Raw genomic sequence first — 24,368 nt, forward strand, 5'->3', positions numbered from 1 at the left:
CTGCACTTGGTCATAAATGTGGTGGCGGTAGTAGTGATTCTAGTGGTCGTTATTAGTAGTATTACTGGAGGAAGTAATCTGTTACCAAACACTAGAGTTTTTCAGTGGACCTGTCTTTCCATCCATCCATCCATCCTGCCTGCCTGCCTGCCTGCCTGATGAATACAGTTAAGTCTCTGAGCTAGGGTATAAACTGTGGAGATACCTTTTCAATTTTGCTTCTTGAGTACTTCCACCTAATTGGGTATTCCACATTTCCTATTCTAACTGTAATGGAATCAACATGGTCTTTAACTCTAAAAGCAAGTTAATTTATAATCTTAGTAAGACAGATTGGGTTGCTTTAAAAAATCATTTTCTACATTGTGAACAAGGAAAATTGCTGTAGAAATTCTATTTCAAAATAAAAGCAGTTGAAGCCAGTGATTTTTTGGTGCAGCAGTGCTCCAGATTGGCTTTGCCCACAGGGATTTACATTGTGGCCAGCAGAAACTATTGTTTTTTACTAAGCCATCTAACCTGTAATGAGTTGGGTGAAGGCTTGAATTGCTTCCATCCTCCTTGATGGTATGGAAATTACAGAGGCAAAAGCCACGTGCAGAATTGCCTGAATATTGAATAAAGAATTGCTGTATAGCTCTTTTACTGGTGGATAGAAGAATTACATCCAACTTTCTGACAGGTTTTCTTACAAAATATGTGTCATTTCATTGAATAATGTTAGGGATTACTGTATTTCATCAATTTCAAAATGTACATTTTCTCCTACATTTTTATATTTTTAAAATCAGGGATACTCCTTAAAATGATGGCATCTTGGAATTGGCCAGATGGCAGTTACGATATAGCTGTCATCTGCCTGCACACAAGTGAACTTGGTCATAGCTGTCTGTATTGTTGTCACTTCAGTTGAATTGTGTGCATTTTTGGTATTATATGAGTTGCGTTCAATTGCCATTTAACATGTCTTTGAAAAGATTACCCTATAATTTGACATTGAAACAGAATGTACGTAATACAGCATGGAAGAGAAGTGAGGCACAATCTTAGATATGAGGGAATCGGATAATCGCTGTTGAAGAAATGGCTGCAGTTCCTTGTTTCCTGCAAAGCCATAGCCATGTGTTTCACCACATCTATAAAAGAAAATACCTAAGTAGAAGAGGCTTACAGTGTTTCTGTTTCCGAAGTCTCTGCAACAGCATTGCATATCACATGCCAAGCCAGAAAGTCAGCATTACGACTTGTGAAATGAGCATCAGTGGCTAGGAAGAATACCTCTGAGGTGCTCTTAAGGAATGTTGATGGTGTCCCCAACATTCTTGATGACCCAAGAATTGAAATAATGCAAAAGCGTGTTTGGATTTTAAGTAATTCAGAAGTTGAAGACATTACAGGAATACATCCACCAATTAATTGTGCATAATTTTTTCCTTGTGCAAGAATAATGCATAATAAGAATTTACACGCAAAGTCAGAAAGTTCTTTCAGCATTTTATAACGTAAGAATTTAAAGTGATAAAACATTTTGACAGTTTAATTAGTGATGTTTTTATTTTCAGTAGCATATCTCATCTGTGATTATTTGATTAAATGACTTGCTAATTTGTTATTGAAACTATAAATATAATTCTTGGTGTAATTATTATAGGTGCCTAATGGATAAGAACTTCGTTAGGATTGGGAAGTGGTTTGTCCGACCCTATGAAAAGGATGAAAAACCAGTCAACAAAAGGTGAGTCTTACGCTTTTAGTTTTCATTCCTTTTGCTTGGCCACAACTGTGTTTTGGGAAGAGGTGGGTGGGGGAAGCAGCTTATTTATTTATTTTCTAATAATCTTAGTAATGTAGATGTATTGAAATAGATTGCTGGATCACAGTTTGTTAAATATTCTATTATTAAATTTTTGTGGAATATTGGAAATTGGATTAGAAAGATTATCAGTAACCCATGTCTAAGCCCCTTCTTCCCACACTATTTTGAATTAAAATATTCTGTTTTGTTATTTTCATTGTCCCTTTTTTTAATCTTTTTTCCTTAAAGTGTTACATGGCATAACTTTAAAAATAGTCAACTGAATTCAGATGGTGATAATTTTTATAGAATTGATTGATGCCCCTTAAAAGTCAGTGAATACTTCTTTGAGAATTCTCAAACCAGGACTGTGAATTACTTTTCTAAACAATCCTAAACTTTTAGCCATCATTTATTGTATGCATGGCTTTAAAGGCAGTCCTTTATAGTAAGCAAGCATGGAATTTTAGATCAGTCAAACCAGGATCAAACACCAGAGCCTTCAAAGCCAAATATTTACTCCACTTACCTCAACACAGCATATACTTAATTGGAGTCATAAGTTGATGGGTGATTATTTCATTTCTGAAGAGGAGTGCACACAATCTCAATTCTATTTTATTGTGTGTGAACTTGCCCCAAGCTGAGGATTCCAGCTTCTGGCTGCAGATAAGAGCTCTTGGAGCTTTACATGGTAGCTGTAAGGTTAGATCTTTTTAGGTAGTTTGCCACAATTTTGGCTGGCAGCTCCTGCCTCTTTTGGAACCTTTACTTTCTTAACTTTCTTGTTCCTACCGGTGATTTAATTAGCATTAGCAGCCTTCCCTCCAATCTGTGTGTCTTAAAGCTTTGATGAAGTGGTTGTGGAATCTCATTAACCAAGCCTAATTTATGAAAATTGGGTTTTCCTTTTTCAAATCAGATAAATTAGAGGCTGGGTTTTTTTTGTTTTTTGTTTTTTTGCCAAATCACCATGAACTTCTTTAAAATATTTCCCTTTTTTAGTACATTTCAAATCCTTTAGGATTTACGAAAAAATATATTTAAATAGGAAATAGGTATTTTGTATAACAGAGTTTGCCCGAAAAGGATAATAAAATTAAAGAGTACTGGTGTGTATGGGTGTGTAAAAGTGTGGTTTTGTTTACAGATGCTTTGATGGAGAGGATTTTTTTCTTTTATTTATATTGATTTGGTCTGACTAATGCATTTGTTCCATGGACATAATTAATCTTAGTATTTCCTTAAATTTACAGAAGATGTAGATTTTTTTGTAACTGGTTTGGGGTTCAGGTGGGCTGACCTGGTGTTTCAGGTTTGAGCTTTTGTGTTGATAAGTGAATGGTTATATATGGAGTTGCTTTCGCAAATGATCTTTCCCATTCATTCCTGTGCGCCTCTCCATGCTCGGTGTATGTTCTTACGCTGGTCACTGATGGTGAGCTATCAAAGCCAGTCTTAAAGCTTTTGAATAGTAGCTAGAGGTATTTGTATGATGATTTCACAGCAATTTGGGGATGAAGGGGAAATTTGGAAATAACATAGGGATTGAAAGAGTAGCAATTAGTATTTTAGTAGTAAAAACTAATGTTTGAAGTCAAATATAGTTACCAAATCTATTTTGTATAATGTCTATATATCTTTGCAATGGGATTTACATCCCAGTAGTCTTCCTAACTTTAGCAAACCAGATGTAAATAATACTTGTAGTATATTTAGATATTTGATTTGTAACTGGGAGGCTTTTGATTTCTGAACATTATAATTGAATTATTTCATTATTTTTAGATTTTATGCTCATGGTTGAATGTAGAACTTCATCTTATTGTAGTGTAGAAATGTTAATGATCTTAAAAAAATCATTTTAGGAGGTATTGTTAACAGTTGGCAAATTTTTAAACCAAACATTCAATTTTAAAAGTTGGCATTAGCTGGGGCGCATGAGTAGCTCAGATAGTTAAGCGTCTGCCTTTGGCTCAGGTGATGATCTCCTGATCCTGAGATGGGATGGAGCCCTGCATTGGCGCATTGGGCTCCATGCTCACTGTCCCCTCCCCCCATCCCATACATGCTCTCTCTCTTTCAAATGAATAAATAAAATCTTTTTTAAAAAGTTGTTATTTGCTGTAATAAAACATTGTTAGGTATAGTGTTTTTTTTTCCCCCACTTTTATTCTCTGAATAAAATAGAGCCTCTTGTTGGATGCTGAAACAGGATCTTAGTGGTCAAGTCATTTTGGATAGACAGAGTGATGCTGATGAGGACATTTGGATTTAGAAGATTGGGGATCGCATCTCATGCCTCTCTTTAGAAGTTATATAAGCTTTTGGACAAGTTGTTTAGTTTTTGTGAGCTGAACTTTGTTTTTGGCTGTAATTGAGTTGATGATAGTAATTACTACCTTAAAGGGTTATTGTGAAGATTAAATGAGGTAATTTATGTGGCTAGTTTATACTTAAGTTGCAAAAAAGCAAAAGTGCTAAAAAAATTTTATGTACAAATTTGTATTTTTAGGTATGCTCTTATTTGATGCCATTAGATACAAATAAGAGAAATATACTTTAAAGAGTAGTGTTCTAAGTATAAAATTAAGTAGGTCTAGCATATAGATACTTTTGTTCAATAGAATAAAAATATGATTTAACAAACAGTGTATTTTATGTAGCTAAAATAATTCTAATAGTGTTGACAAATTAATGTATTGATGAATAGTTTCACCTAGTGGATTAACAGCATATGATTTCCTGAGCTGTAATTTCTCTCTGTATTGATAGCAAAACTAAATCACTTGTTGATGGGCTGTAAAAGAGTTCTTCATGTTTGATACGATATCATGGTCAGGATAATTTTAGAAAAATTATTATATGTCATATATATAAAAATTTGAACAGGCAGGTCCGAGAAGATAAAAGAAATTTATTCATATTGTCTTTTTCTTTATAGTAACACATCTTTTGTTACTCATATCCTTCATATCCTTAGGAATTTAATAAGTAGGAAAGAAAACTGTGACTTTCTCCTAAAGAGTCGTCACTACTAACATCAAACATACAAAGTTTCTGGGTTTCTAAAGTATGTTGAACTTGAAAAAACTTTTCCTTCCAGGATATGCTTAAAAACAAACTAGTGAAGGGGCACCTTGGTGCCTCAGTTGGTTAAGCCTCTGTCTTTGGCTCAGTCCTGATTTCAGGGTCCTGGGTTCAAGCCCAGAGTTGGGCTCCCTGCTCAGTGGGGAGTGTGCTTCTCCCTTTCCCTCTGTCCCTACTCCCCCTCTTGTGTTCTCTCTGTCTCTCAAATAAATAAAATCTTAAAAAAAAAAAACAAAAACAGTGAGAAATATATTCCTTTAAAATAATTTAGAAATTATTCATGGAGATTCTTTCTGTCTAGTCTGGTGTCAGCCCATATTTGATTACTGCAGAATTTGAAGTTTATACACTTTATTTTTTGAATGCTAATCTTAGTAAAATAATTGATCGCTCCCAGTAACAGATCAGACATTTGATTTTTTTCTGGTATCAGGTGTACAGTAGTTGAATTAACACAAATATATACTTGCTGGTGCATTTTCTGAATTGCTCAGCTGTTTCTTCCTCATGGACAAACCTACCTGCTCTTGGATGGTACTACAAATAGCCTTATATACTTTTAAATATTCTAATTACTTTTGTATGTGCTGCTAGCAGATATGCATGTACGGGAGCTCATACACAATTGGGAGTATATAATTTTGACTGCTTTTGTGTTGTTTTATTTGGGTATTTTTTCTACTTTTAAGCCAGAGATTACTTCTTTAATTTCTTTATGTTTTCACACTATATATTCAAGAAATGCCCTTACCTTCTGGTTTTAATAGCAAAAAAAAAAAATGAATTTTTTATAACAAAATGAAGTACTTTGTTGTAGGAGAATATTTAAAAGCACTTTAAAGCTTCCCTGCCTTCTCTTTCCTTATCACTACCTTCCCTGCCTCCCTTTTTACTTCTCAGGCATCTTCCTGTCCTCCTCTTTCCTGTACTTTTCTTACGATGGCCCAGTTATCAGTGTTTCCATCCAGAAGTGCATAGATGAAAAGGCAGGGAAAGGAATCCCTCATCAGAGTATAAGAGACATGTAAACAAGTACTTGCAATGTGAAAGGTAAAGGGAATCTCTTCGTAGTGTCCAGAAAAATAATGATCATTGGTGATCATTTTTTTCAGTTTTTATCACAAATTTACTTTTTACAGGTGGTGCCTTTTGCCATGTGTCTGGTAATGAGGCTGGCTGATGGGAAATCCATAAAAGAATATTAATGGAACAATATGGGCTTATCTAATCACACATCATAGTTTCACAGCCTTTTTTTTTTTTAATCTGTAAAGCATGTAGTCATTGTAGTCATTTTCTGCTGGTTTATCTGATAAGATATAGCAGAAGATACTGTGTATTTTGTCACTTGAATATATTTGAGAACTGTGTGCAAAGTGAGAAGAGGGATGTGGTTAGAGTCTTGAGTTGAGGTTCATTGGCATTTGCAGGTGGGTAGAGAAAGGAATACATAAGGAGACTAAGAAAGGTAAATGAGAAATGAGAGCCAGGAGGGTTGGTGTCACCAAAACCATGGATTGTTAAAATTTCATGATTCTCTGTGTCTGTCATACAGGCCCTGCAAAATACATACTGAAAGGATGGATAGCCTCGGCACTTACGTAGTCAGGGTGACGATGTACTTTGAGCAGTTTCAGTGGAGTGATGAATTTGAGGTTACAGTAGTTTGAGTTATAAATGGGGGTTGAAATGAAGGTACTGAATTATAGGGTTCTTTCTATGTTTGTTACAAGTAGCTGCGAAGGGAAGAACTGCTGCATCTAGGAAGGGAGGAGAGAAGCATTTAAGAAGAGCCTATGATAAAACTCAGTGATAACTGTCTGTGGTTTTAAAAAGTGTCTTTCATATACCATGCACTCTGTTTTGTTCACAAACATTGTGTAGAGAAGGATGTTAAATTGAGAGAGCAGTTCACCCGGAGGTGATGGTAGTTAACTATATGCTGTCCAGGTAGCTCTTTTACTTTGTTTTTCTTTGTTTCCTTTTTCCTTAATAACCCAAACAGAATTATCACCATTAAAAAATTTTTTTTGTTCTATTAGTACTCTAAAGGAGAATACAGTCAAAACCTATATCCTCAGCAGTAATAATTGACTTCCGTAGTTTAAAATAAAATGTGTTTCAATATATACTGCCTGCTTTCAAGAAGGATTTTAAACACCTTGCAGTAAAATATATACTTTGTTTTTTAATGTACTAGGGAGTTTGGATGAATATCGTTGCTGTAATTCCCTTTTTCATTCCTACTAGTGGATTGAAACTAAGCTGGAAACAAAGCTCTCCTTGTTCACTAGACCATCCATCCAGAAATATGGATGATCTTCCATTAACTATTTGACCTTGTAGGACTTAACTTTTAGCAGTATTATTTCCAAAAGGTCTTTCAGTTTTCAGATTCTCTGATTTTAGGGGAACTGTAGAATCCAGGCATGCCCCGAATTAGTCAGTTTGCCTGCCTGCCTGCCTATGTATCTATCTTTCCTTCTTTCTTTCCCTGTATGTGTGTGTGTGTGTGTGTGTGTGTGTGTGTGTGTGTATGTGTGTGTGTGTATGTGCATGTATGTGTGTGTATGTATGTATGTGTATATATACATATACACGTCTTTCCTTCTTCCTTTCTCTACCACCAGGAGCATATTGTTTTGGGTGTGTTTGGTTTTGTTGTAAGCAGAAAGTGACTCCTCTGTTTACCAACCAATCCAAGGAATTTGATTTTTCCCGGGGGGGGGGGGTTAGGTGGGTGGGGGGGTGGTTAATTTCAGCAGTGTTCTTCGTAATCAGATTAGGAAGAGAGGAGAGGACATTTTAAGTACCAAGGGGGAGTTAATTTGAGCTGTTGTTTTAGTTTTATAACATACCTGACCACCTATTTTACCTTTGTTTAAGATGTCCTAGCTAAATGCCCCTTCCTTTCTTAGGGAAAAAAGTCAACTAAGGGTCAGGACATGAATGAATGGAGGTTCAAATGATTAACCTTTTGGCAGCATAAAGGAAGTGTGTTCAATTTGCTCCTACCTCTGGCCTCGTTTAGGATGTTGTTTTTAGTAAGTTTCTCTCTTCGTATAAACTTTGGTGAATCTAAGCACTATAGAAGTGTATTGTGGTTTTTCAAATACCTAATTCTTATAGATTAATGAAAGTGATTATTCTGGAAATAAGATGAATTTTATTTTTTTTAAGTTTTATTTTTTTTTAAAGTTTTTATTTGTTAGAGAGAAAGAGAGGGAGGAGGTGCAAGCAGGGAGAGCAGCATAAACTACATTTTAAATTGAATGCTTATGTACCTCCTGCTTTGTAAAATAGCTTAATTTAAGCTACTTTGCTGGTGTCTTAGAGTTTAGAAAAGTATAAAATATATGTGCCTGAAAGGTCATTTCTACTCATCATTTCTCATAGCTTATCAATAGCATGTGGGAAATTTTTATGGCAAGTTAAAAACAAACATGTCTAGGGGAGATGACTGCTCCTGCTTTTATTATAATAACTATGTTTTTAAAAAATGTACACATCTATATGTTTGTGTTTTTATTTATAAAATGACTTTGTAGGCTGCCCATAAAGGAGATGGGGGGACATTTCTTAATTGTAAGTTGGAAAATTCAGCCACACTAAGTATAAATTAGTTCTCCAGAATGGCTCAAAAATAGGAGAATCCTGATAACTATTTATAATTTTTTGTTGTATATACCATATATCTCTGGTATAAGAGGTATATAAAATAATATATATATATAATATAAAAGGTATATTAACCATTGTTTTTCTATTATCAGATTTAAATTATTTAGAAGATCTCATGCTTTACACCTCCATTTAGTTTTTAATATAATTATAGTCAAGATTTAGTGAAAATCATTGTAACATAGGCACAAGACAGATTTTGAAAGAAGCTCTAAAAGTAAAAATAATTGGTGAATGTATGTTTTATTTTTGATATGTAATTTTCAGTTTTACAATTTCCACTGGATCTCTTCTATTCCACTTATCAGCTGATATTTCCTATTTTGTTAATTCACTATGAGCACATTTTCCTTTATGTCTGTAAGCATAATTAAAATAATTACTATAAAATCTTGGGTACTAAATATAATATCTGGATTATATCCATTGGTTATCTTTTGTCTTCATTATGGGTTAGATTTTGTTGTATCTTCATCTGTTGAATAATTTTGAATGATATTGTGAGTATTATAGATAATATAAAGACTCTGGATTCTGTTTTATTTCTCTGAAGAATGTTGATTTAGTTTAGTTTTTTTGTTTTGTTTTAAAGCAGTAAACTTTATCTGAACTCAGACTCCAACCTCCTGTCTCACCTGTGGTGGGTAGCAGTTGAAATCTTTTTACTTCTTTTAATGTAAGGTTTCATCAGCCTCAGCATTGTTGGCATTGTGGGCCAGATGATTGTTGTGGATACTGTCCTATGCACAGGAGGGTGCCTACCAGCATCCCTGGCCTCCACTTGCTCAATGCCAGTAGTGCCTTCCTCCTTCAGTTGTGACAACCCAGAATGTCTCCAGATATTGCCAGATGTCCCTTGGGAGGCCAAATTGCCGCTGGTTGAGAAACCACTGTTGTAGTCTTAGCTGCACATAATTCAGGGGGTCTATCAGAGATTTGGTCAGAATTTTCTCTGAACTGTCTTCTTTTCAGGCTTTCCTTTCTCGTTTTTAGCTGCTTGGTCTCTTTGAACTCAGTCCTCTGGTTCTTCAAAGCCTGTAAGATTGGAGGTGGAATTTGTATCAGTTTCAGTCAACCCATGTGGTTCAATCTGCACTCTTGTTGAAAACTTTTTTTTTTTTTTAAAGAAAGGGAAAGCTCACACAGTGCCATTCCTTCTTTTCAAGTGTAGACTCTTGTCCGCTCTCTAAGTTCTTGCCTGTATTTAGTAACTTTATTATTTAGTAACATTTATTTTTTAGCAGATTTTAATATTTTCTTCAGAAGTTTGGTTATTTTTTTGCAGGGAGAGATGTGTTGGTTTGGAGGGAGCTACTTTGTTACTACCTGAAATGGAACCTAATGAACATTTTAGGACATAAAACTTCACAATCCTTAGTTACCCTGCTGTTATTTGTGCTTCACTTAAATTTGCATTGTTCGTTAAAAATTGGATGGCTTAGCACCTGGGCCTGAATCACCTTGTAGGAGACTTAGATTTTAATATTATAATTAGTTAATGAAATGACACCTATTTTCTGGGTGATTCCAATATTTGAGTGTTGTAAATTGTTCCCAATTTATTAATTAATGGCTTTTGTGTTTTTTCTGTTTTAAAAGTATTAACATTTATAGTCTCTTTCCCCAGATTTATAAGCACTAAACATATTTTTAAAAATATAAAGGTATGAAAATTCTTTATTATTTCTTTTCTAAATTGACATTTATATAAAGCCTCGTCCCGAATACTTTTAAAGCTTTACAAATGTGTTCCTAAATAGTCCTTGTTAATTTCCTTCAGGGAAAGAGGTAGGATGAGAAGTGGGACAGGACAATAAGAGAAAGGGAAGTCCAGGAGGTTACCAAACTAAAGAAAGGACCAAATGGGTCCTTTCCTTGAAAGGTGTTATGAGTGCTTTCAGTAAAATGTTGTGACTATGGCATCTGTGTAGGATGTTGGCAGCAGGGGGAAAGCATTACAGATTAGAGTTGGATTTCAGGACATTTCTCTTTCACTTTTAGGCAAGAATGTTCATTTCTTAAAAGAAGGTTAAGAATACTGTTTGAAATTGTTGCTTTTACGTAATTTTCTTCCTCACATCTTCTCTTCATCATTTTAATGAAATGTAATTAGAAATGTTAAGATTACATAAGCAAATTTCACTCTCCTTAAAACAACTGAGTCTAGGTTTGCTTTTGCTTTTTTTTTTTTTTTTTTTTTTTTTTTTTGTAGAATGGAGGTTGTTTTTGAGATTGTTTAGGACTAAGATATCATAAAGTGGCTGGCACAGAACCTGTGTGGCTGGTTTGTTTTTTGTTTTCCGATTTTAGATTTTATTTATTAGAGAAAGAGAGAGTATGAGTGGAGAGATGAGCAGAGAGAGGAGGACAAGCTGACTGCTCACTGAGTGCGGAGCCTGACGTGGGGCTCCATTCCACGACCGACCCTGAGATCATGACCCATCATGACCGAAATCAAGAGTCAAACACTCAACCAGCTGAGCCACCCAGGCACCCGGTGGCTGTTGTTTTAATGGTGGTTGGCTGTCACTAGTGGTGGAAGAGGTGGTAGTAATTATTTTGAAAAAAGCTAAGGATAAATACAATTTTTTATATTCCTGGTAGTTCTTGTATGAGAGGAGATTGCTATTCAAATATTTTTGATATATATAATTTGCATTAAGTGAATTAAGTATTTCTATAAATGTTTATATATAATGGCCACAAGCTATATGAGAAGTAGCATATTGTATGTTGATTCTACCCCTAAAATATTAATACGAGCTATTTCTCTGTTTTTAAAGACCTTTTTTTACTTCATATTTTAAGGTCTGATTGAAATCATCTCCATTCTGGTATGAGTTTTAAAACATGATACTTATTTGCATTGTAGTTCTGTTGCTGACCTTTTATATAAAGGAATCAAAGGGAAAAAAATGGAGAGTACCTAATATACTTTATAGTCATTTGGCTTACCTCTTTGGTATATTTGGAGTGTTCAAGAATATTATAAAAATAAAGCTTTTATTAAGTATGGTTCTTAGAAAGTATTAATGTGTATCTGAGAACCCATCAGTTGAGTGTGATAATATGTACTTCATTTAGGGTTTTATTAATAGTTGTGTAAGGTTGAAGCATTATAGCTTAATTTTTATGGCTAAAGAGTTTGGAAAACTCTGGGTGCTAAGATGCAATACTAACATATATTATGGAGCCTCCTTCTTGTCTTAATGTTGGGTCTCTTGTTACAGTCTTCTGCCTGTCTGCGTCTTTTGACTTCAGGTTTCTCCTGGTTCTAATCACTCTGCCCTGTGTAGACTTTTTTTTTAAATACATATTTTACGCTTTTTATTTAAATTTCGGTTACTTTCTGTACGAACTTCTGTCAGACTACTCTTGGTGAGGTACTCTCCCACATAAGAACACGATGGGGTGTCAGCTATGTTTTGGATGTTATCCACACTTATCTGGCATCTCTGCTTCCCAGTAGAAGCCTTTTTGTCCAGTCACAGGTGCCCTTCACAATTCCTCGCATTGTCTAAACTCCTTTTCTCTTTGTGCATGTTCTTTTTTTCCCAACCTTTCTGTCTCCCCTGGCATCAAGTTAACTTTGATCTCTCTTCTTTGAGCTGCTCCCCTGAGGCAAGTTTTCTAGCTGCTTTTTTCCCTGGGATTTTACCCCTAAATTTATCAAGAGTATGTTTTTACTTCTGTTCTTATTTATTTTTTTGTTTTGTTTTTAAAAATTTTTATTCTTCACTTGAATTTGTACTAAGGAAATGAGAATTTAGTCTCCTTTTTTTTTTTTTCCATTCCTATATCATTCCATCGTTGATTCTTTAGAACAGAATCATACTTACTTTGGTGTCCATTGTGCATAATTTTTTTTCTTTTATTCTACTCAACATCTATTACAATTTCTAGTACAAAGAGTATTGAAGGTTTGGTTGAATTGAATGGAATATACTTTTTTGTTGTAAATCTATTTAGTTTGTCCTAGGATGTCTTAAAAGTCATCTAACAAAACAAAATGTTGAGTTATGTCATGAAAAAAAAAAAAAGATTCCCTTTACTATTCTTAAGAGATGATTGTTTAGGGGTCCCTGGGTGGCTCAATCAGTTAAACATCTGCCTGTGGTTCAGGTCATGATCCCAGGGTCCTGGGATGGAGCCCCCAGGTTGGGCTCCCTGCTCAGTGGAGAGTCTGTTTCTCCTTCTCCCTCAACCCTGCCCCCCCCACAATGCGCTCGCTGTGTCTCTCAAATAAATAAAATCTTTTTTTAAAATGATTGTTTAAAATACTATATTTTATAAATTGGTCACAGATCTTTGATTACTATAATAATTGATTTTGTGTGAGTTTTTCCTCAGTTTTATTTCTTATTGAGAGGTTTGCTCAAGTCTCAAGTTTGAGCAGTTGGGCTCTTTAAGATGGATAGTTACTTCAGTTCCAGTGTTTCCTAGTAAAAAGCGTACATTACTCTGTTGGATGTTGTCCTCCATTGGTACTCTGTGAATTGCAACTCTTATTAGTAGAAGCAGCCTAAACACATTTTGAGATTATAACATGCCTCATAGAAAGAAGGTGGGGAGGCTCTCTAAATTGGTTGTACACAGAAGAGCCTAGAAGGAACATTGGTGGCCAGCATTTGAAGTATTAGTATGTACTACTGAAATTGACCAGTATAATTTACAGTGTTACCTGGTACTGAGAATGTAAGAAAACGAAGAAATACCTTAGTATGTATGATTGAAGATAGTTGGTTAAATTTTTTCTATGTCAGCTGAGATATTTAAACAACAAAAGACAATGTAGAAGGTAAGTTTCATTGAAGAGAAAGTGGGAATATTAGCTGGAGAATTTTTTTTTTTTAAGATTTTATTGATTTATTTGACAGACAACCAACGAGAGAGGGAACACAGGCAGGGGGAGTGGGAGAGGAAGAAGAGGCTCCCAGCGGAGGAGCCTGATGTGGGGCTGGATCCCAGGACTCCGGGATCATGCCCTGAGCTGAAGGCAGACGCTTAACCCAGGTGCCCCTAGCTGGAGAATTTTAAGCTTCTTCTCAGTGGTCTTAAAAGCATTGTATCAATTTCAGTGTAGCATGCCACCTCCCATCTTTTGTTTCTTATTTTTAATTTTAAAGTCTAGAATTTAAGCTTTATATCAGAGTGTGGTTCACATATCTGAAATACAGCTGTGTTTTGCTGATGATTTGTTGTGTCCTTGAATAAGTAATATTTCTAGGCCTTAATTTCATCATTGAAAAGAAACATCACCCTCAACTAGAGTTCCTTACGTAAAGAGCAAGACATTGTGGTATCCCTGAAACACCCACTTTGTGAAAATAACAAAAATTGGGACGATGTGCTTTTACTATTTAACTTTATCTCTACAGCCCTCTGTTTACCCAATCTCTTAAAAACTTGTAACCTGGCTTGGAACACAGACTATAATCACATATTTAATTGAATACACACTGTCTTTCCTTATTCCTTAATCATGTTAAGCATGTTTTGTGGGTTCAAAAAGGTAAGTTACTAAAGGACATTACTTTAATACTGGCAAAGCCTCCTCTTTACCCCCAACCCTTAGAAGCACATAGTGCTACAAATACCTAGTGAAAATTCAATAAAATATTTGGTAAGTACATTTCAGACCAGAGGATTCTTCCATTGAAGGATATTACTGGTACATTAGAATGCAGCTCAATGTTTGAAGTACAATGCCGGTATGTTCTGGAGATGCTGTAGAACAAAGAATTCTGTATTTGTGCTTTGATTTTCTGTAAACTAAGCTTTCCAAATTTCAAAGCTCTTTTAATTCTTCTGAGTACATCATGAAGAAGCCTTCAGTTGGGATGCTGGTACCTTGTATATCTGATTTCTTTAAGGGTAAATGCAGTAATTCCTTTGAACCAGTCAGACAGTTTCAGAAATAGCTCAGGTTACCGAGGTGTCATGTTGGAGCTCAGGCTGGGCTGACCCCAGATAGGTGAAGTGGATGAGCAGGAGGCGCTTGTTCTGACCCACAGTGTAAGCATTAAGAACTATAACTTGTGACCTCACGAATTAGGCTTTTTGTATGTGTGACTTATACATTATTATAAGTATTACTAATGGGGCTGAATCTACCACCCAGTAGACTGCTCCTTTGGAAATAAATGACAGAAATTTAAGGCCTTATTATTACTCCTACTCTAATTATGCTCTTAATATACATAGTCAAAATGGTCCACTCATTATATTCTGTGTTTTGCTTTCTAAACTCTGAATAGGAACAATAATAAAGGTAGTAACAGTGACCTACTCTTTATACAAGTCATTTTGAGGATTAAACGAGATAACGTAAACTGTGGAACGAATGAGTACATGAATCAGTCATTTAAAGCCTGTTCAGTAAATTTTGTCCTAGGTTCTCATGGCACTTTATATGCTGTTTATTATATTATAAATGAAACTGATCCACTTTTCAAAATTAAATGATTGTAATTCAAAGTATTGTTTATCATTTTATTTTTCCTCTTTCAGATCATTTGCTATCGTTTATAAACACTGAAGTTATTTTATATAAAACATGCATTAAAAGCAGATGATAGAACTTCCATGAAATTCACCCCTTTACAGCAGGCATTTTCATAGGTTTGATTTTGGTCTCAGGTGCATGTGTAGTTAGAGGCCTTTGGACTATAAAGGTTCACTACAAATGTGGTAGTCTATTTTTGCTATTTTACATATAAAAGAGTTCTAAGTAGTGTCAAACCAACTGTCTGGAGTAGTAAGATGAGATAACTATGGGGAGTAAAAGGAGGTAGCGGAGGTGAAAAGCAACCCAGGCAGAGATGGATCCAGCAGTCACCCTGAGTGTGGATGAGAAAAGAAGGAAGCTCCTTATAAGCTACCAGTACCTCCAGAAGTTTCTTCTCATTTGGATCTTCTCATTTGGCATCATTCAGCACATCTAGAAATCTATTTATGCACTTGCTTTTTACTTTGCTTTTCTTCCCTACCATTCATCACAAGGGTTCCAAAAGGAGGGGGGGGGTGAGTTTTTACTATTTTTTCCTCCTCAAACACATTTATCACTTCTGTAGCTTGAGGTGAAAACAGTGATCTGGATGAGAATGTTTGACATGGGGTGAAAAATAATAGAAAACAATAAGTGGGAGGTTGAGGGTAAAATAAATTGTTCTCCGTATTTTTAGTTTACTGGCATAGTCTGGCACTAAAAGTTACTAATTATACAAATGTGGCCATTTGTTCTTTTGTCCTTCGCCCTCTGTTTAATGAATAATACTAAAATGTTTCCTTGGAGGGAATTTAATTCCATTTTACTGGTTCACTTTTTAAAGCTTTCATTAATACTGCTTTTTTGAAGAATGTGTTCATAAATCATCCCAAACATTTAAAAAACCTGTTGTGTATTTTACTGATTACAAAAGGATTGAATATATTTATTAAAAATTGGAAAATACAGAAAACCATATAGAATTTTAAGGCAGTTTAATTGTATTTGAACACATAGATATATCCTTTATTTGAATTCGAGAGTGTATATAAAGCTTTTCTGATACTTCACGTTTTCCTGTACAAACATCCTTCCATAATACCTGATGATTAATTAGTGAAATCTTTAAAATTTAGAAAAATAGAGTTATTTCTAGAGATACTGGAGGAAACTTCAGCATATCACAGTAAAATTTATGAAAAAGTGAAATTGGGACTCTAATGCAAATATAAAACGAGCAAATGCCAGACATCTTAATCAGCTCATTAATTAGTGAAGGAACAGGTAAGATGTTAAAACCAATTCAAAGAGCATTTGAGTAGTTGGGTTTTTATAGAAAATTAACAAGTATTTCTGTAACTACAACTTAGTACTTTTTTGACCAAATAATGCACATTAATTGAAAGAGTAAAGTTTATTCTTAAATAATAACAATTATTAATAGGATGTGCGTGTCTTTTGGGCACTGTATAACTTTTCAAATCTTGAAATCAGGTGGGGCACCACTACTGATCTTACTTTATGTTGCAGTCACCACTGAAAACTCAGTTTTATTAAGATTTGATTTTAATGTGGGGAATGCAGTACAGTTCAATGTTGAAACTGCAGACTACCTTGAGCTAGTAGTTTGCATAGTCTCTGAGACAGATGTTGATTTGCCCCCCCCCCTTACCCCACCAATTTAAAAATACCTCAGCACACCCTTGTGAATTTGCTGCAGGTTTCCAGAGTGCTTTGGTACATACACAGTTGGGACACCAAAGCACTAGGTAATCCTTGGGTGGTCATTTCCCCTATGTGACATTGAAAGGACAAGCTGTTTTCCTTTGGCCTTATGTCAAAGTTTTAAATAAAAATTCTTAAATACCTTGGGGAGCTTCTAATTAGAATTGTCAGATTTTTTTCCTTCAACTGCCTGCTGGATGGTGGTGATATCATTGATTGTCCTGGTAGACTCCCTACTTTGTGTTTATCCAAACCCTGCCAAGAGTGTAGACTGTTCTGGTAAGCCGGTTAATCATGCCACTATGATGCAGTAGGGCTATATAGTATAACAGATTCTCGAACTTTTTGGTCTCAAAACACCTATAAACATTGAGCACCCAAGAGAACTTTTGTTTATATGGGTTATACTTATCAATATTTATTCTAAAGAATTAAAACTGAGAAAAGTTAAAATATTTATGACTTAAAAAAACAAGAATAGGTTCATTATATGTTAACATAAATAAGCCTTTTTTAACTAAAATAACAATTTTCTAGAAGGAAAAAATATTTAGTCAGAAGAGTGGCACTGTTTTTGTGATCTCTTTTAATGTCTAGCTTAAGGGGAAACAGCTGCATTCTCGTGTCTGCTTCTGCGTGTAGTCTGTTGTGACATCACACATCATGTAGCCTCTGGAAAACTCCATATTGTATTTGGAGAAAATCAGAGTGAAAAAGATGATGTCTTCATTCTGTTCTGAAAACAGTTTTGATTTGCTTCCTGCTTGGAGTGGAGCTTCGTTGTAGATGTGGTTTGTCCATATTTTAAACTTCTTAAGCAAAGGCAGGTAAACTTTTTCTTTGAAGGGCCAGGTAGTATTTCCAGCTTTGCAGGGTGTATGGTCTCTATCAAAACTAGTCAATTCTGACATTGTACTGTGAAAGCAGCCATATACAATATATAAGGAAATGAGCATAGATTGTTCCAGTAGAATTTTATTACAAAAAATAGGTGGCAGAATGGATTTGCTTTTGGGCTTAACATTGTTGACCTCTGCCCTTAAGAGGAAAATTGCTGTCCAGATAGGTTAAGTGATTAGTTGAGAGCTACAGAGCTAAAAAGTGGAGGATTCAAAAATGGGCATTTCTAGTTTTAGAACTGCTATTTCTCTCAGTTCTTCATTCTGTCTTCAATAATAAGGTTAATGGTTACACATTTAATGCTAAGTGATTATTGATTAAAAATAAATATTTAAGATAAAAATTCATTTAACTACAAAGTTGTATAGGGGCTAGCTAGCATTTAGAATCTCCCTAGCTACCCCAGAAATGATTGGGTGAGTATGAGTCTTTAGTATCATAACTCATATGCACAGCAGAGCGTTTTTATTCTTGTGTTTATTCACTGCAGTGTACATATCTGAATATGTTTTCAGCAGATGAAGTGTCTAATGAATTATTTTATCCTATTTAGCTCATTATTTGGAATGGTAAATACATGTATATAATGTAAAATTTAAACAGCACAAAAAGATGTAGGTAACAAAGTAAGGCTCTTCCCCACTCACACTGCCCCAGTCAGCCAATTTCTCTCCCACTGTTAAATCCTATCAGCAGTTTCTTTTTATCTTTCCAGGGATTAGTTTATGCAGATATGCACAAGTGCATATGGATATATTTCCCTTTTCTGTATAGGTAGTATGTCAAATAGTACACATATTCTACCCATTGGTCCATTGCTTTATTTTACTAGATTTAATTATTTTAACAGATCATGATGGTATGTTGAAGATCAGCCCATGTATACGCATATAGGACTATTAACTAAAAGCAAAAACATGCTTTATATTCTCTCCTAGTATTCAGTTAGATTTACTAATTTCAGAATTTATTTTCTTTGTTAGCTATACTCTGTGAGTAGCTTTCTATCAGTAGTTTTAAAAAAAAAAGGAAAAAAAAATCTTGCCTTGACGTTTGGTGGACATGAGTAAAATAACTTGACAGAGTCCTGGCAATGAATGTAGTATTATCAGGGAGGTGAGATGTGAACCCTTAAAGCAGTGAGAGAGGAGTCCCTGTGTGTGGTTGCAGTCTTGGGCTGTGAAGGAGGCATGACAGAGAGCTGGGAAGTTTCGGTGAGGGTTCTAGGGAAGAGGAAAGCTTCATGAAACTAGATGGGCTTTGACAGATCTGAAGTTGCGATTTCTTGGTAGAATCCCAGAGAGGAAAAGGCAATGACAGACCTAGCACAATCATGTCTCAAGGAAAAAGATCTGGCTGAGTAGAGAGCGGGAGTGTGCTTAGCAGCAATGGAGGATGGGAAGAGAGAACTTCTAATAGGAGGACCCCTGGCGTGATCACAGAGTTCCACTGACATTCTCTTAGGTCCACTTCTCTTTGCCACAGCCCCAAGACGTATAAGAGATGATGCATTGGTTTGTAGGATCCGTATGTGACTGAAGTCGTGTTGTGCTAAGAATCATCTGCAGACTGTCTAGGTGTTCACTTGAGGTGGAGAGCTGCCACGAGTAAAGGTAGCTCATAGGTATACTGCCTTTTGCCACAATGATAGATGGAGGTTTTTGTTCTGAACGAATGTGGCACACAGTGTGCTCTTTGGGAATCCAAAGCATGTGGCGTCAGTACTGCAAGTTTAGAACTGTGGTTAAGTTCTAAAATGATGAGGCTTAGACTAAGTGTGATTGTTCATGAGGATAGAGATGGAAAATTGTTCTGGTAACAATTGAAAAATTAAAATACTTGCTGTTAGAAGTAAAGACTTGCAAAATTCCAGAGTCACATCTAAATGTTGTCTTGACAGTTCAAGATTTTTTAAGGGCTTAAAAAGAGAAAAACTAACTCAGAAAATCAAGCTGTCTGATGAATCGCTAAATTCTCCTGAAACCAATGTTATACTATATGTTACCTAACTAGAATTTAAATTAAAACTTAAAAACAAACAAACAAAAAATCAAGCTTTCTTTTCAGGGCTCAGTTCAAAATTACCACTAAATTATGGCAGTTCATTTATAACTTTTTTCCCTATTGATTCCCTTGATTCCTTGCTTCTACAGATTTTGTTAACATAGCCTAGGACTGTTTTTGGTTAGTGCCTTATGTATTGTCCTATTTTGTCTCCTGCCAAGCATTTTAGCATTTGCAGTCTGGGGGCTCCTATAGCTTATGTTAATTTTTTTGAAACTAGGGTATCTGTCACATTATTGCAATTGAGATGCACCTAAACCCCATTATAACATTAACCTGAAAATCTTGGTTGTGCTCACTGTTGCCACTATAGCCTTTCTTTATGGGTTTAATCAGTTGGCATCTTCTTGAAACTTGGAGGGGGCGGGGGCAAGCCCGTGGTACAGATTTGCATCTGTACTGAAAGTCAAATTGAAGTGGTAGAATAAAATGCAACCAAGTTAGAGATACCCAGTAGCACAATATCAAGCTGGAAGGAAAGGGAGCTTATGCATATAAGTTAGGACTAACATTTGTTGAGATACTGTGCCAAATGCTTTACATAATTTACTTCCAATCTTCACTACATACCCGGAGTTTTGTGTTGTTTTCTTTGGTTTTACAGATGAAAAAATGGAGACCTGGAGAATCCTGGTAACAGAGAGTTAGAAAGGGCTAGAACTAAGAGCACATCTTCCAGTAGCAGGGCAGGACCTTAAGTACACACACTGCTTCTTACTCTATACGGTAGCCCTGTAAGATTAGAGGAAGGAGCATAGATAGTCCTAATTTTAATTAAAGGAATTGAGATAGAGAGAGGTAAGTAACTTGTCCAACATCACACTGCCACCAAGTGCAGAACTAGATAAATAGGCTCCCAAGACTCTTGCCCTTAATCTTAGCAAACAAATAGTAAGTCCTTCGTCTTCCCCAAATGAAAAGGTTAGAGAAAGATGAAATGTAGAGGCTTGATGTTAAGTGTGAAATAATAATAATAATAATTATTATTATTACTATTATTTAAGAGGGATATTTCACTGTTTTAGCTCCTGGGCTAGGAAGTCTGACTACAGCAGTGGGAAACTGTGGAGGCCAGACATGAAGAGAAGAGTGCAGAGGCACAGTGTTGGAGGCTTTGAAGGAGGCTCCTAATTATGCTTTTCTTTTATGAAACTTGCTTGCACAATAAAGCCCCAAGTAGGGTATTTAAATGCATATTTAGAAGGAAGAAAGAGATTTCCATCCTTGCACATTCTCTCAATTAATAGGCGGTGGTCAGGCACTTGCCTTAAGGGGCTGAGCTGGATGCTGATCTGTCAAGGGCTCCCTTGGGGTAGTCATGGGGTCTGCATCTTCCGCTAGAGCTGTCAGACTGGAAATCTTCAGTGTAAGCAGGTATCTCAAGTCAATTTGAATCTCTGGGTTGGAGGAGCAGAGACCAGGGGTACAAAGCCATGTGGGGTTTCCATCTGCTTCTTGAAGGTTTGCCTGAATATTCAGGGACTGTTGAGTGCTTGATAGTAAGTCAAAAGCCACAATTTATTTGTGGCATTTAGCCACACTTAGGATTATGGAGGGAAAAAAATGTTATTTTTCCCTCTTTTATTCATTTTACTCTTTAGGGTTTTTATAGAAAAAGCATTCTTTTAATAAAGCTCAAAAAGTGGGCATATCATAAATGCTTAGGAAGACTGCAAGTTTTAATATTTAACAATATATTTTATTCAAGGGATGTGAAATAGAAGAAAACTACAACAGAGGGATACATTTTAATAATTATGAGAAAGCTGGTTTGATAGCTACATGACCCTATTATTGGTCACATAAAGCTGGGACGAAAAATACAATAACCTTATTTTTCTCTGATATAGGATGACTGTTAGGCTACACAGAATAATAATTTCATGCATTCAGATCCATCATCAGGGAGAAAAGTAATTGAATTAGTATTTAGAGACGGAAAGTATGACCCATCAATCTTAATCAAGAAACAGAAGACAATATCCTGACCCCAGCAGAGTTGTAACTTATGGGATTGAGGATAGCTTTTTTGTTTTTTGTTTAATTAGTGACATATATTTGAAAGCATTCTAACAAAAGAGGTCAAGGTCTGAATATATGTGTGTGTATGTGTGTGTGTGTATTTATATGAGTATATGTATATATGTATATAAGATATATGTATTTATATATTTACCTTTCTTAGTAATTGATTTTGGGTTTTCATCAAGTTTATCTTTTACCTGTTCTTTTTCTTCAGCAGGTCAGACATTTTTAGAACTCTGATAGATATTTTTTTTTTTGGCTGTTAATTATTTTCATTATAGGGAAATTAATTTGCACTCTCTTTACTTGTGTTCAGTTCCTGCTGTTCTTTCAGTGTTTGATGGATACACTGAGTGGCTGAATGAGAGAAGAGTGACCTAAGAGCAGTTAATATAAAATTGAGCCCAACGGGATGGTGATGCAGTGAGCCATCTCATTCTTGTTTTCATGAGAAAGTTCCAGTGTTGGAACTCACATTCACTTCCCAAGGTCATATGGCTAAACCAAGCCAGACTAGAAGTCTTTCCTCTCCTTTTCTAGTTCATCTTACTTTCTGCTACGTATATTGTCTTCCGTGTTTTAAGTGCTTGTAAGCTTTTTAAAAATTGGCATTTAAAAAAAAATTATAAAAACATGCCCATGAAAAAATTAAGCAGATTCAAAGGCAACAAAAATCCCCTCTTCACTTGTTTTGTTCCTTCTTGTTCCACTCACAGGAGGTATTCACCATGAATGGTTTCTTATGTATTCTTTCAGGAATTTTATTCAGGAGATTCTAATATATATGCATTAGTAATTTTTCTTTAATCTACCATAAAATTAAGGAAAATTAAATACTTTCCGTTTTAATCCAATTTCTTAGTTTTCAAGTAAGAACTTTCGAACTACTGAGTGCTACTTTTTAACAGAGGAATCTGGTTTGTTATGTTACTGGAGTTGGAAGGTCCTGTTAGGTTAGATAGTCAGTCCCTTCCTTACCTAGCTTTTAGAATGAGAGGTTAGGTGATTTTTATAGAGCTCCCCAGTATTTAATTCCCTTAGGTGGTTTCAGGGTTTAGGTTTCTTTTCTTGCCACTAATCCATACTGCCTTTCAGTTCATGTTATAGACTTAAAAGCGAACTCTGTGTATCAGAAATAGGCATGTTTCATGTGTGTACTAAAGGAGCCTCTTAACAAAATCTAATCTAACAAAATGAACTAATACGCAGCAAGCGCATAGCAGATACTTAAATATTTGGATTGAGATAATTTAAACTAATTCCTTACCACAGTTTGTGGTGGAAAGAAAATGAAGGGCTGGAAACCAGATCGTTTTTACGGACCTTTCCACAGTAAATGTCTATGATTGTAATTTCATTCTGTCCCCAGAGAATCGAGCTGTTTTCTTTTAGAGTCATAAGCAGTTTCATTTGGTGGCTGGGCCTGACTACATTTACCAGCAGGCCCTGGGTCAGTTGGTGTCCTGTGGTGTTTGGTACATTCTACTGCCAGGTTTTCTATTAATCCTGTTCCTCCTGTTGCTTGTTGCAGTGGGAGGGAAATTTTACAAATGTGGAAAGTTCCAAAATGGAGCCAGGATTGGTTAGATAATAGCCAGTGTATAAAAATCTAATCTATACATTTCAGAAGAGATCACAACTGTGTTCTGCATACTTCAGTGAGCTAATTTATAAGCTGGTGCCTTTCATATCAGAGAGGGTCTAGTTGAAAACGGGAGTATGAAGTTTGGGGTAGAAAGCTGGCTGAAATTTAAGTGGTGGTGCTGGTGTGGTGTGAGGGGGATAGAGCATGGCTCAAGTAAACTAATGTTTACTAGCCAAGACTCTGGCAGGAATCTATCTGCTCAGCACCTTGACATACAATACAATGTAGTGTCCTGTTTAGCCATGGGTACATAGACATTTGTGAAATTTATGGGAACTGTAAGATTTTATAAAATTCACTTGAGGTATTCTTACTTTGTTTCAACACTATTCATGAAATATGATGAAAATATTCCCTGTGTTTAAGTAATGTGCTAAAAACCAGGCATAAAGGATCATTAACAAGAGTATCTGCAGAATAACAAGTCTGGTTATTCTTCGAACAGCAGATCAGCAACTTGCTTAGAAGTCCATTTGAGCATATAATAAAAACCAGGGCTAGCTTGATTAACATTAAATCAAATAAGCTGTAGAAGCCAAAAGCTTTGCAAGTGACATTGTAAGGAGCCATTCCCAAAACTGATGTGAATACTGAATTACCACAGTATTGGAGTACTTTTACTAATCTGATTTATTTGAGCTCACTGATTAGATTAACAGATTCAAAATGACCAAAAAGATAGTTTATAAGATAATTTTAAACATTAAATATTAATTGTTACTAGTTTAGGAAATTGGAAGTGTAGAAAATATCCTATAAATTAGAGTCAAATAAAATCATATCAAATAAGTCTTTAGGTTTTATGGTAGAAGACCCCAAAAGATTCCATGAGACTGTATGGGTGTGGGAGGAGGGAAGAAGGGCAGTTTATATGACTACTTTTTATCATTATTTTCTTTGCCTTCTATTGGCTGATACAGGGCTTGAATTTTGAGGTTGGCTATTGATGTAAATAC

The 24,368-nt window shown here is 35.4% G+C and overlaps 1 protein-coding gene across 3 annotated transcripts in view; it reads left to right on the forward strand.

Annotated features, from left to right (window-relative positions):
• MED13L (mediator complex subunit 13L) overlaps nucleotides 1-24,368 on the forward strand; it is a 297,747-nt gene that overhangs the window by 162,832 nt on the left and 110,547 nt on the right. For all 3 annotated transcript variants that reach the window (XR_015722325.1, XM_045776132.2, XM_045776142.2), the window contains exon 4: nucleotides 1,652-1,735. Coding sequence is in view for 2 of the 3 variants with exons in the window: in XM_045776132.2 (XP_045632088.1) it covers nucleotides 1,652-1,735 (84 nt within the window). In the remaining variant the exon portion in view is untranslated. The remainder of the gene's footprint in view (nucleotides 1-1,651; nucleotides 1,736-24,368) is intronic.

Source organism: Ursus americanus, chromosome 30, assembly GCF_024610735.1.
Source record: "Ursus americanus isolate L20-20 chromosome 30, mUrsAme1.1.p, whole genome shotgun sequence".
NCBI classification, from domain to species: domain Eukaryota; kingdom Metazoa; phylum Chordata; class Mammalia; order Carnivora; family Ursidae; genus Ursus; species Ursus americanus.